This window comes from Crinia signifera, chromosome 1 (genome assembly GCF_055691185.1).
Source record: "Crinia signifera chromosome 1, ASM5569118v1, whole genome shotgun sequence".
NCBI lineage: Eukaryota > Metazoa > Chordata > Amphibia > Anura > Myobatrachidae > Crinia > Crinia signifera.
Genome location: NC_139217.1, coordinates 470,990,552 through 471,004,049, shown reverse-complemented (window position 1 = coordinate 471,004,049; position 13,498 = coordinate 470,990,552). Strand labels below are relative to the sequence as shown.

Below are 13,498 nucleotides of genomic sequence, written 5' to 3'. Positions count from 1 at the left end.
CTTAGATTCCCTAATCGACAGCAATTTTCCTGCTATTCCCCCACTCATAATGCATTTTCCAGAATCGACATGGCTTTTGTTTCAGCTGCCCTGTTACACTCGATTACAGATGTGGAATATAAGGCACGGGGGATATCAGATCATTCCCCCCTACTCGTGTGTCTGGAGCTGGGGGCATCAATAGGCTACAGGCCATGGAAATTGCAACCCTTCTGGCTTGATCAGGTGGGAGACTGTGCAGAGTTTGACAACACGGTAACTGAGTTCTTTCAAATGAATGAGGGCTCAGCTCAGGGGGCTATATTGTGGGACACGTGCAAGGCGTCCTTGAGAGGAGGATTCATTAAAAAAATTGCATATTTAAAAAAGGCTCATAGACAACGAGTAGCCGTATTGGAAGAGAAAGTGCTGGCTTTGGAGAGTGAATATTTGAGTGGGGGTACAGAGGACGCAAAAAGGGAGTGGGGTAAGGCCCAAGATGAACGGGCAGAGTATCTGAAAGATATTGCCTGCCGGAAGATGAGACATGGGTCATATAGGTGGTATGCAGAATCTGATCGAGCAGGGAAATTGCTGTCTTATTTAATCAGCCAAGATAGAACCCCCACAACCATTCCGAAGATAGTGCTGGATTCAGGGGAGTGTTGTATGGATACTCAGAGGATAGTGGCAGAATTCTATAGTTATTACTCAGAGGTGTATACCTCTAGAATAAGTGTGCCCGACCATCAGATTAAGGAATACCTTGATAAAATAGAACTGCCTAAAATAACAGAAGAAGTAAAGGTGCTCTTAGATCAACCCATCAGTTTGAGTGAAGTATTGACAGCTATTAAATCCCTAAAAAGAGGGAAAGCACCAGGGCTCGACGGTTTACCGGGAGAAGTCTATTTGAAATATGCTGAAAGTTTAGCCCCCAGGCTATTGACAGTATTCCAGCAGATGGGAAGGGAAGGGACGGTTCCCCCCTCGATGTTGGAGGCGTCAATAACATTGTTGCTTAAGAGCGGTAAAGATTCAACCCGCTTAGACTCGTATAGGCCTATATCTATTATTTCAGCAGATGCAAAGATTTATGCGAAGATACTGGCAAGCAGATTGAATTCGGTTTTGAAACAAATAATTCATTCGGACCAGACTGGCTTTATTGCTGGGAAGGCCACATTGATAAATCTGAGGCGGGTCTTTGCATATATTCAGTATTCGGAGTGGAGTGCAACGGAAGCTATTTTGGCGTCATTTGACGCCAATAAAGCGTTCGACTCCGTAGAGTGGAGTTACTTATGGGCTACTTTAAGGGCATTTGGGTTTGGGGATAGCTTTATAAATATGATATCAGCACTATACGTTAAGCCGAGGGCTAGGATATCAATTAATGGGGTTATGTCTCCTCCGTTTAGTTTGTCCCGGGGTACGCGCCAGGGGTGTCCTATGTCGCCGCTGTTATTTGCGGTGGCAGTGGAGCCCCTGGCGTGTATCTTGAGAGCAATACTGGAACGGGATGCCGGTAAGAATTTGATCTCCCTTTATGCGGACGATCTGATGTTGGGGATGATTGAACCACAAAAATATTTGCCACTGGTCCTCGATGCTCTGCAGGGATTCCAAACCTATTCAGGCCTATCCATGAATTGGTCTAAATCTAATATTCTACAAGTAGGGGCGAAAGGAAAATTGGATATTCCTAGTGATACGCCACTCCAGATAGTGGATAGGTTTAAATATTTAGGTGTGGTTATTGCTAGTACAGCATACTCTTATAGTAGGGACAATATTTATCCCCTTTTGGAAGATGTTAAGAAAAAATTGAGATGTTGGTCTAAATTACCAATTGTCCAGATTGGACGAATCAACTTGATAAAAATGACCATACTCCCAAGGTGTATTTATATCTTCCAACACGCTCCTATATTTATAAAGGACGAGGTTTTCCAAAAGCTTGAGGGACTTATGTCATCCTTTGTATGGCGTAATAGACAACCTAGGATAAGGCTACGGAATCTCTGTAGAGATCGAGACCAGGGGGGGATGGCTTTGCCGGACATGAAGGTATACTTCATGGCAGCTCAGTTAGTACATATAGCCACTTGGTTAACACAAGAGCAAGTGGATAAAGAGACTGCCAGGTTGATTGATGCGCTAGATCCGGGTAGAACGCCGTTAGAAAGATTAGCAATTAAAAGAGTACCTCGTGATACCCCACATTTAATAAGAATGGCTATAAAAGTATGGAGATGGGTGAATAAGTTGACAGGGTATACGGGACTGGATCCGGACACCCCGATCTCCACACTTAATATGGTAAAAGGAATCTTGGAAGCCCAGGGGGGATCGGTCTGGGGTCAATGGGGGATTCGAACGTTGGGACAGATACATCAGAGAGAAAGATTCAAAACGTTTCAACAATTACAAATGGATTTTGATATTTCCCCCCGGTGCCTGATTAATTATTATCAGCTAAAGAGCGCGATTGGTAAATTAGGGATAGGAGAACATTGTAGGTTAGAAGATTCCCCTTGTAAAAAGCTACTCAGATGTTTAAGTAATAAGGGAAAATTGGCAAAAATTTATAGATTCCTGCAGTCATCTTATCAAGATGGTAACCTAGAATCCATCAAAGAAAAATGGGCTATAGATATTCCATCATTAGAGGAAGCTGATTGGAGGGTGGCTCTGAGTTCCCCTATGAAGTCAACCAATTTGATGAGGGTACAGCAAATCCAATTTAACATTCTACACAGAATATATATAACACCAGTCAAATTGAAGAAAATAGCGAGTAATAGAAGTGATAACTGCCCTAAATGTGGGGAGATGGGGGCTACATTTATACATTTGATCTGGCAATGTCAGTGCGTCAAACATTTTTGGGATAAGGTAATGGCTATAATGATCGTGATAGGAATACCAGGAGATTTGCTTAACGAAAAAAATCTGATACTAGGCGTATGGCAAGAGACTACACCGGGCCAATATAAAATCTCTCTTGCTAGAATTTTAACGGCTTTGGCCAAAGTTATTATAGCCAGACACTGGCTGGCAGTAGCAGCACCAGAATTAGAAGAATGGGTTAATATGGTGAATTTCACAGTGGAGCATGAAAGATTTATTTATGCCTCGAGAGGAAAAATGCACAAATTTAGAGCAATTTGGGAAAATTGGTTGTATTCTGTATATTACAAGGTATGGTGCACGAAGAAATCATATACGTGAGTAAAATGAAAAGTAAAATAATCTATATTTAGATGCACTAAAGAGAATATGTTATTAAATATATAAGTTGTAAATAACAAAGGGGGGAAAAAAAAAAAAAAAAAAAAAAAAAAAAAAAAAAAGAGGGAGCATGCTTTCTGTATGTATGTCAAAAGAATAGATACACGTAAACCACTGTGTGTAGGTGTAAAACAATGGTGCACAAATATTCACAAGTACTAATTCACCCAGTAGATAGGAAGAGAGAGGTTTTAGTATTATGTAAACTCCCCGGTTTTTCATCAGTAAGGATGGAATGGCTAGGAAATAGAATAAGCAGGGCGGGCGGTACGTGGGATTAAGGGAATAAGGAGCGGTATATCTGTAGCTGGTACTCTGGGAATATCTGATGGTCCGTCAGGTTTGTTTGTCTAAATGTCTTCTATGTAGGTCGTAGTTTGTTGAGTGCAATAAGGAAATCCTATGTTAGTAAATAAGAGGGCTTAGAGAACGGCTATTGAGTGTGGTATAGGCCGGGTGGTTTTACATCAAGTCGTATTCAAGGTCCTCTTTTCTGTGTATGCCAGCATTGGGAGTGCGGGTATATATGATAATAAGTAGTGACTATGTTATGTCATGTATTGGGGTTTCTTATATTGTAAATGTTTTGTACTTGTTTGTTCTTTTTTATGTCTTTATGTATGTGAAGAATTGATAAATAAAGACTCAATTTATAAAAAAAAAAAAGAGTGCACAGTCTCCCCAGACACTACCAGGAGAAACACAACTCTGAGGTCACAAAAGAGAACTTTAAGTTTACGATCTTGGAAAAAGTCCCTGTTAACCCTAGAGGGGGCAATAGGGGTCAAGAACTTATAAAAAAAGAAAGTTTTTGGATCTATACCCTGAATACAATCTCTCCCAGTGGACTTAATGAGGGAGTTGATATTGTAGCTTTCATTTAGCTCTTACCCTTCGACTATTTCTGGTGCTTTTCTCTCTGCTCTATTCTGGCACTTATTGTTTTGCCCTTTTGCTAAAATATCTGTGTATATATTGTTCCACTCTAAACTAATAGGTAGATCTCGATGTAAATGGGACAATGACCTCAATGGGCATGCCTATACTGGGCTTACTATTTGCGACCCCCTATCCCATATCTATATATCGTTGTACCCCTTTATTCCTTATATTAATATCACTATTCTGTGTATAGGGTAACGCACCGTAGACATTGTACTTATATACTCCTGATGGGAACTTACCCCCATGTAGCCACTTCTATACTGGTATTCACTACACCCTAGTACATTTACATGTGTTGTCTCTCTTAATGATTAGGAGGTCTTAGGATTACATTTAATTATAGTACACTATTATGTAGCCTCCTTCGTTATATGTACTTATAGCACTTATGCACATAAACTAGTGTCACTCCACATAATAATTAGGAGGTTCACAGTAATAAACCTGATTGTAGCACATCCATATGTAGCCACTCCTATATATGTACTTATAGCACTCATACACTTTTATATGTGTCACCCCACATGATAACTAGGTAGTTATCACTATTATAAGGCTTATAATAATTAATTAATTATATAAAAAAATATGTATCTAATAAGTTTACTGATAGTATCCACAATTAGTGGTTTACATAAACTAATATGGCACTTTTTTCATGTATTATTATCAGCCCTATTTTTTATTATTTATTATTAATTTTTTATTATTTCACTGATTATATATATAGTTTTTGAGATAATATACTGCGAGTTGATAATGGTATGTATAAGGGGCCATTGTGCTATGAACTTCCACATATAAGCTATAAAGTTCCCCCTAAGATGGCGCCTGTCTGGAACGCATATATACTAGCTTTGCGCTCCACAGGCTTAGTTACATCCTCACTCAGAGGTACGCCCACCCAGCTGTAGCTTAACCACTAAGGATGAGGTATGACGTCGGTGCAGTCCAATATGGCGCCCGTTTGGAACGCACAGCGGAGACGCTGTGCGTTCCACCGCGTAATTAGGGAATTAAACCACTTATTCTATTCCCTTTATATAGCGACAACTAGCCCCAGTATGTATATACATTAATCTACCCAGCCCTTCTAATACTATGCTCATTCAGCGTATATATATATATATATACGTTTTGCCACACACTGCTAGTTTTGGGTAACAGGAAGTAGTCACACTCCCAGTGCTCCATAAATAGCTGCATCTCCCATATGAGCTCATTCTGATTTTGGATCCCTAGCTGTACACTTCCGGTTTTACTCCTAAAAGTAAGTACCCTTTTAAGGCATTTATCTTTGGGTCATTGTTCTATACCAGTCCCTGGCTTGTAAAACACAGTTGTTTTGTATTTATTTCAAAGGTTCTGAAGTGCTTTAGGAACCATACCTGAAAACTATTGAAAAGCTGATGTAGGTCTTTGACCATTATGTTACTACATCAGCACTCATTCTTGTGACGCTGTAAGTTCCAAAACATATGTTTGTCACATATTGGCTAAAGGTGAAGGTGAAGGGAATAGTTAAAGATGATCATTTGATTATCCATATTTCTTCCCATAGATATGCCCATTTCCTATTAAGGCACATCTCTGAAACACACCTGTGTGAATGACCTTTTTGGGTCTTTGACCCCACAGACGTATTATCAGCTTTCCTGTGTCATATATGTAAGTCTTTATACTTTCACTGGAGAACATCCAGCTAGAAGTGCTGGTGAAGGTGCGCATATAGCATTTTGTAATATTTACATTCCTTCCTATAGTAACACCCACTACCTACTCAGGTTGCGCATTGAGTTTTACTCCGTCATCTGCTGGACACTGTATGTGATCCGCTAAATCTGCTTAAGGTATTAATATTATCAATATTAGGTGACTACACACTATTGGTGATTCTGTATCCCTTGGGACTATTTCAATAGCTTTTTCTATGTTAATCATTTGATGCTGCCAAACGGGATTAAAATCCTCACGCCTGCCACCTATTATGTTAGGAGCTCATTAAGGCATTAAAATTTATTTTCCTCTCCGCTGTCCTCCACTCCGTATCATGACTGTCATCCATGATTTGCTTTTTGTATTTGTGTTCATATAAATGAACTCTACTATTTGTATTATTTACAGTGATTTTACGCCTTGCTGACTTATTGTTCGCTAAGCCCCTGATGAAGTCAATTTATTGACGAAACGCGTTGGGCCTACAACACCATCTGTATCAATAACAGACCAGCTGTACCTTTTAAATTGGAAGTCTTTGTGAAGACTAAAAATAAATGTTTATTGTTTTAAAATTGTTGATCTGTATGTAGCGCACTCTATATTTCTTTTCTATATATATATATATATATATATATATATATATATATATATATATATATATATATATATATATATATATATATACACACATATATATATTCACATACATACACACACACAGCCCATCCCACCCCCACATACATGTAAACACATCCCATCTCACCACCATACATATATATAATACGTATCACATCTCCATACATATATGCATCCCCCCGTACACATATATACACCCCCCCCAAAACATATATAAATACAAGTTACAACATAGCCTACAAACATTAGGGCACTTTACCACTGATTCTGGGTGTGACTGCAGCTGCTGCTGTTGGGTCATGGTGCCTCTGCCCGGGCCATCCCCCGACTCACTGTTGTGTAACTTGTGTTGCTTAGGCAAAGGGTAGGCAGGGGATTGGCTGTAAACGGCAACGAGGAACAGCCGGAGGGGATTGGCTCCTGCTTGAAGGAGAGTCTGGCAGCCCGCTCTTCATGCTGCCGGTGCCGCTAATGCCTGTCAGTGTAACAGGCGCAATCAGCGGTAGCCGGCAACAGCACCAATCAGAACGCTGGGTGAGCAGGCTGTCTGGATTACAGTGATCTCGGGACATGGGAGTGACCTCGGGAGCCGCAGTTCATAGAGAAAAGAGCCGCATGTGGCTCGAGAGCCGCGGGTTGGCCACCCCTGGTATAGACAATAGCGGTTGCACCACTGATTGTACAGAGAATAGCGGTTACACCACTGATTGTACAGAGAATAGCGGTTACACCGCTGATTGTACAGAGAATAGCGGTTACACCACTGATTGTATAGAGAATAGCGGTTACACCGCTGATTGTACAGAGAATAGCGGTTACACCGCTGATTGTATAGAGAATAGCGGTTACACCACTGATGGTACAGAGAATAGCGGTTACACCGCTGATTGTATAGAGAATAGCGGTTACACCGCTGATTGTACAGAGAATAGCGGTTACACCGCTGATTGTACAGAGAATAGCGGTTACACCGCTGATTGTACAGAGAATAGCGGTTACACCGCTGATTGTACAGAGAATAGCGGTTACACCGCTGATTGTATAGAGAACAGCGGTTACACCACTGATTGTATAGAGAATATCGGTTACACCGCTGATTGTACAGAGAATAGCGGTTACACCACTGATTGTACAGAGAATAGCGGTTACACCACTGGGTTACACCACTTATTGTATAAAGAATAGCGGTTACACCGCTGATTGTACAGAGAATAGCGGTTACACCGCTGATTGTACAGAGAATAGCGGTTACACCACTGATTGTATAGAGAATAGCGGTTACACCGCTGATTGTACAGAGAATAGCGGTTACACCGCTGATTGTACAGAGAATAGCGGTTACACCACTGATTGTATAGAGAATAGCGGTTACACCGCTGATTGTACAGAGAATAGCGGTTACACCACTGATTGTATAGAGAATAGCGGTTACACCGCTGATTGTATAGAGAATAGCGGTTACACCACTGATTGTATAGAGAATAGCGGTTACACCACTGATTGTACAGAGAATAGCGGTTACACCACTGATTGTATAGAGAATAGCGGTTACACCACTGATTGTATAGAGAATAGTGGTTTAGAGAATAGCGGTTACACCGCTGATTGTATAGAGAATAGCGGTAACACCGCTGATTGCATAGAGAATAGCGGTTACACCGCTGATTGTATAGAGAATAGCGGTTACACCACTGATTGTATAGAGAATAGCGGTTACACCACTGATTGTACAGAGAATAGCGGTTACACCACTGATTGTACAGAGAATAGCGGTTACACCGCTGATTGTACAGAGAATAGCGGTTACACCACTGATTGTATAGAGAATAGCGGTTACACCGCTGATTGTACAGAGAATAGCGGTTACACCGCTGATTGTACAGAGAATAGCGGTTACACCACTGATTGTATAGAGAATAGCGGTTACACTGCTGATTGTATAGAGAATAGCGATTACACCACTGATTGTATAGAGAATAGCGGTTACACCACTGATTGTACAGAGAATAGCGGTTACACCACTGATTGTATAGAGAATAGCGGTTACACCACTGATTGTATAGAGAATAGTGGTTTAGAGAATAGCGGTTACACCGCTGATTGTATAGAGAATAGCGGTTACACCGCTGATTGCATAGAGAATAGTGGTTACACCACTGATTGTATAGAGAATAGCGGTTACACCGCTGATTGTATAGAGAATAGCGGTTACACCACTTATTGTACGATAGCGGTTACACCACTGATGGTATAGAGAATAGCGGTTACACCACTGATTGTATAGAGAATAGCGGTTACACCACTGATTGTATAGAGAATAGCGGTTACACCGTTGATTGTACAGAGAATAGCGGTTACACCACTGAATGTACAGAGAATAGCGGTTACACCACTGATTGTACAGAGAATAGCGTTTACACCACTGATTGTATAGAGAATAGCGGTTACACCACTGATTGTATAGAGAATAGCGGTTACACCACTTATTGTACAGAGAATAGCGGTTACACCACAGATTGTATAGAGAATAGCGGTTACACCACTGATTGTATAGAGAATAGCGGTTACACCGCTGATTGTATAGAGAATAGCGGTTACACCGCTGATTGTATAGAGAATAGCGGTTACACCACTGATTGTATAGAGAATAGCGGTTACACCACTGATTGTATAGAGAATAGCGGTTACACCGCTGATTGTATAGAGAATAGCGGTTACACCACTGATTGTATAGAGAATAGCGGTTACACCACTGATTGTATAGAGAATAGCAGTTACACCACTGATTGTATAGAGAATAGTGGTTACACCACTGATTGTATAGAGAATAGCAGTTACACCACTGATTGTATAGAGAATAGCGGTTACACCACTGATTGTATAGAGAATAGCAGTTACACCACTGATTGTATAGAGAATAGCGGTTACACCACTGATTGTTTAGAGAATATCGGTTACACCACTGATTGTATAGAGAAAAGCGGTTACACCACTGATTGTATAGAGAATAGCGGTTACACCACTGATTGTATAGAGAATAGCGGTTACACCACTGATTGTATATGCCAACACAGATATTTCTAGTTTATATAAAGCCTAAATGGGGCTCTGGAAAGCACTCATATCCTATACATTTCAAAAACACAAAAAAAGGTGGACCTGGGTTGTGAATAACCACAAAGGGCAAGAAAGTGAGTGATCACTATGAACATGGGGACAATTATCACCAATCAGTTACCCAAGAACCTACTGCAGGGTCACTTACAGTCTGCACTTTCTATACTGCCGCCCTTCTGGCCAGAAAACCAAAGCATGCCACCCAACATCTTAAGAGGAAAAACCGTTACAAATTCAGAAAGGGGCATGGCCATGGGTAAAGGGGTGTGGTCACGCCCCCTTTCCTATACTGAGAATGGACAGTTGGAGACCCATAAAAAGGTACAGACCATAAAACAACGGTACTGTACCTGCCACAGAGAAGGGTATGCCAATGTAGTCTGTGAACTGGGGGGGACCAGACCTTCCTAGAACAGATACTGGAGACGCCATGCAGGTATCACACACACAAAAGGAATGTATACATGTTATAGAGCTTAGTACATACTGTACCTCAGTAATGGCAGGGGCATCTTATAATGTATGGGCATAATGGGCAATTGTCCAAGGGCCCCCAATTCTGGAAAGCTTTTTGGGTGGCAGTGGAGAGTGCTGCCTGGTGCTATACACCAATCAGAGTGCAGCATTCTCTAAACTGCCTCCCAGCCTGCAGCCAGACAGTGAATAATTATCATCGTGCTAATTGGTGGATGGCTAAAGCTATCCACCAATCAGTATGCAGCATTCTCTATCTGCCTTCTAGCCTGCAGCCAGTGAATAGTTATCATCTCGCTGATTGGTGGATGGCTGGAGCTATCCACCAATCAGTATGCAGCATTCTCCATCTGCCTTCTAGCCTTCGGACAGGTACGTATGAACCTGAATCAGGCCCCCTGTCTCCAATTAGTTTTCATTCCTGCACACTGCACCTTCAAAAACCCATGCAGTTTCTCTGTCCTTCCTGGGGTTTTGCTGTGCTGTGGTGCTTCTACCACAGTCAGATCTGTATTTCAGCAAAGAACTACAGATCAAGCTGTGCTAGAATGAACCCTATATAATTATTTAGTAGGATACAATATAGGAGGTTTAGTAAATCTGGCCAATGGGTAGACATGGAGCTGCGTCTGGGGCCCGGCCTCAGTTCTATCTGTTCATACAGGAGTAAGGACGTCTCATCCATTATAAGTTCCTCCGTCTGGCTTACATAGAGCTTTGTGAAATAAAGATCCAGTTACCTTGTTTATTAAATATAACATCCCAATCATACATAACTGCATATAATATTTAGCAGGTATATAGACTATAGTAACGTGTTATAAATATATGTAACCTTGCAGGAAACGGAAGCTTCTATCCGCGCTGCCAAGTGGGACGAAATCCCAGCGAACATTTGGTTCTTCGTATGAGCACTCACCTCTCACAGGAGTGGGGGATCCCACCGAGTACCCAGGACCGGATCCCAATTCTCCAACTCTGAGACATGGAGAGATCCTGATCGAGTGGAAGGATGGCACCATTACTCCTCTCTATGACCACCAATAGGACTGTGCCACAACACATAGGAGACCAGTATATGTGCCATCATCAAGCCCTGATGCTTTCCAGACCCCCCCCCCCCCCCCCCCCATCATGAAACTACAGACTGACCAGTGGATGTATGCCAAACACAGTATGTCCCTTCCAGGAATTCCAAGACTGACCACTGGGTGTATGCCAACCATAATATGTCCCTTCCAAGCACTCCCAGACTGACCAGTGGATGTATGCCAACCACAGTAGGTGTGGCATTGACAATTCCTGCTTCCCCAGACTCCACAGACTATGGATAGACAAGTCAATTACAAATACTCCAGTAGATGGGGCAGTACTAAACTCTGTCTCCTTATGACTTCCAGCAGATATAAGACCACCACATTTGAATCCAAACCCTCCAGTAGATGAATGATCACCACATGCTATTCTAGATGCTCTTGTACTCTGGACACCAAGCCATGTCTCAACCACAACTTTCTGCTTCTTCCCAATACTCCAGTAAATGCAAGACCACCACGTTTCATCTCTTCCAAATGCTCTTGTAGATGGGACAACAACAACCCATGTCTCCTGCAGATACTCCAGGAGATGAAACAATAAGCTGTGAGGCCTCCATACAGATAAGTGACCACAGATCCAGTAGATGAGAAAACAGCAAACCCCATCACCCAAGATATTTACAGTAGATTCATTCATGACCACCCCATTCTGTCTATTCCAGATGAGACAAGGACATACCCTGCCCCATCTACTCTATAGTAGATATGGAATTTACCAATTGTGCCCACACCTGTGGATAAAAGGCTCCAATAGACGTGACAATAACAAAGTCTTCTCCAGACTCTCCTGTTGGTGAGACAAGAAAAAACCCTACTGCTAGACAGATGGATGACCAACTCATGACCAGTCCATTCCACATGCTCCAGTAGTCCAGGCCTAGTCAATCCCTCTCTCCATCCACCACATTGTTGAGTTGGCCATCCCAACCACATTGAAACTTCCAGACTCTGATAGATGATTGGTGATGACCAGCTCCCATCCCTCCTGGACACTACAGAGGACTTGATCCTTCACGGAGGCTTCTTTACAGATTCTCAAATCCATTTCCTGACAATTGAAAATCTTTTTCTAAAATGAACACAGGACTGGTATCCCAGCCATCTAGGGTCATTACCCATCATAACGAGTCTATGTAATTCTGACCATTCATGCTGAAACATTTACATGTATTAGGCAGTTAGATAGATAACGTATGGCCAGAGGACAACTCGGGCAATGATAATGATTGTCCCAACTGATTAGTATATTTCATAGGAAGATAGCTGAAGATGTTCCCTATCAGCCTGTGGTCACCATCCCATCACACCACTGAAGCCAGTCATCCAATCACATAGATGGTGCCATAAGACCAATTAGTGACTTGTGTGAGGCCAAACTAGATGCCAGTTGGGTCATCTGTTCCTCAGCCACATTATTTGGCCCAAATATTGGTGTTTATAGAATTGTACTTTGCACTGCCCATATGGGAGATACTATCTCACTATTTACTAAGCCTTGGATGGAGACAAAGGTGGCCATTTAGACCGGCTCGGTGCAGTCCGAATTCGCTCCCCCGGCCAATAGTGGGGCTTTGCACATGCATGAATATGATGGGCAAGCAATCGCCTGTCAATCAACTTGTGAACGACAATGCGCAATGTGTGCATGTGTGGTCATACGAGCGAATGGGTCTGAATTGGGCCCTATATCTCTATCTAATTTATTGCCACCATCTTTTATAAGCAATGTAGGCCAGGTATAGTCACACTGTACATTTGTGGTTGGTGATAGATATATACTGTAGCTGCATATACATATATATATATATATATATATATTCCCTGCCCGCTCCCTTCTACATATTGTACTAGAAAACCCTGCAGCCGATGACTGTAGTCGGATAGGAAAGCTGAATAAATATAAGCCCTCACAATCTCGCTCAGTGATTAGTCCTCTCTATGCGCTAATGTCAGTGTAATAAAGGTTCCGTCTACGTCTTGTCTGATGTTATACGACACAGGTACCCCTGGCGCTGACAATCCATCTGACTACAGGCGTAATTAGGATACCGCTTAAATCTGCATAGCTCCCAAATTCCATCACCACCTCGCCGTCACCAGCGGAGTCGTACGTAACGCATTTTACTCGTGACGCAGTCGGCATAGCTGGGCTGTAAGGGGGGGGGGGGGGGTACATAGCAGTTGTGCCTATCGAGTTGAGCAGTTTGGTTCCAACGTGATGCGTTGACAAGCAGTTG

General features: G+C 42.0%; 1 protein-coding gene across 1 annotated transcript in view; it reads left to right on the top strand.

Annotated features, from left to right (window-relative positions):
• Window positions 1–13,234, top strand: part of LOC146023797 (uncharacterized) — a 72,551-nt gene extending 59,317 nt beyond the window's left edge. Inside the window, exon 6 of the mRNA XM_083155394.1 lies at window positions 11,007–13,234. Coding sequence (XP_083011520.1) covers window positions 11,007–11,211 — 205 coding nt within the window. The 3' untranslated portion in view covers window positions 11,212–13,234. The remainder of the gene's footprint in view (window positions 1–11,006) is intronic.
• The last annotated feature ends 264 nt before the right edge of the window (window positions 13,235–13,498 follow it).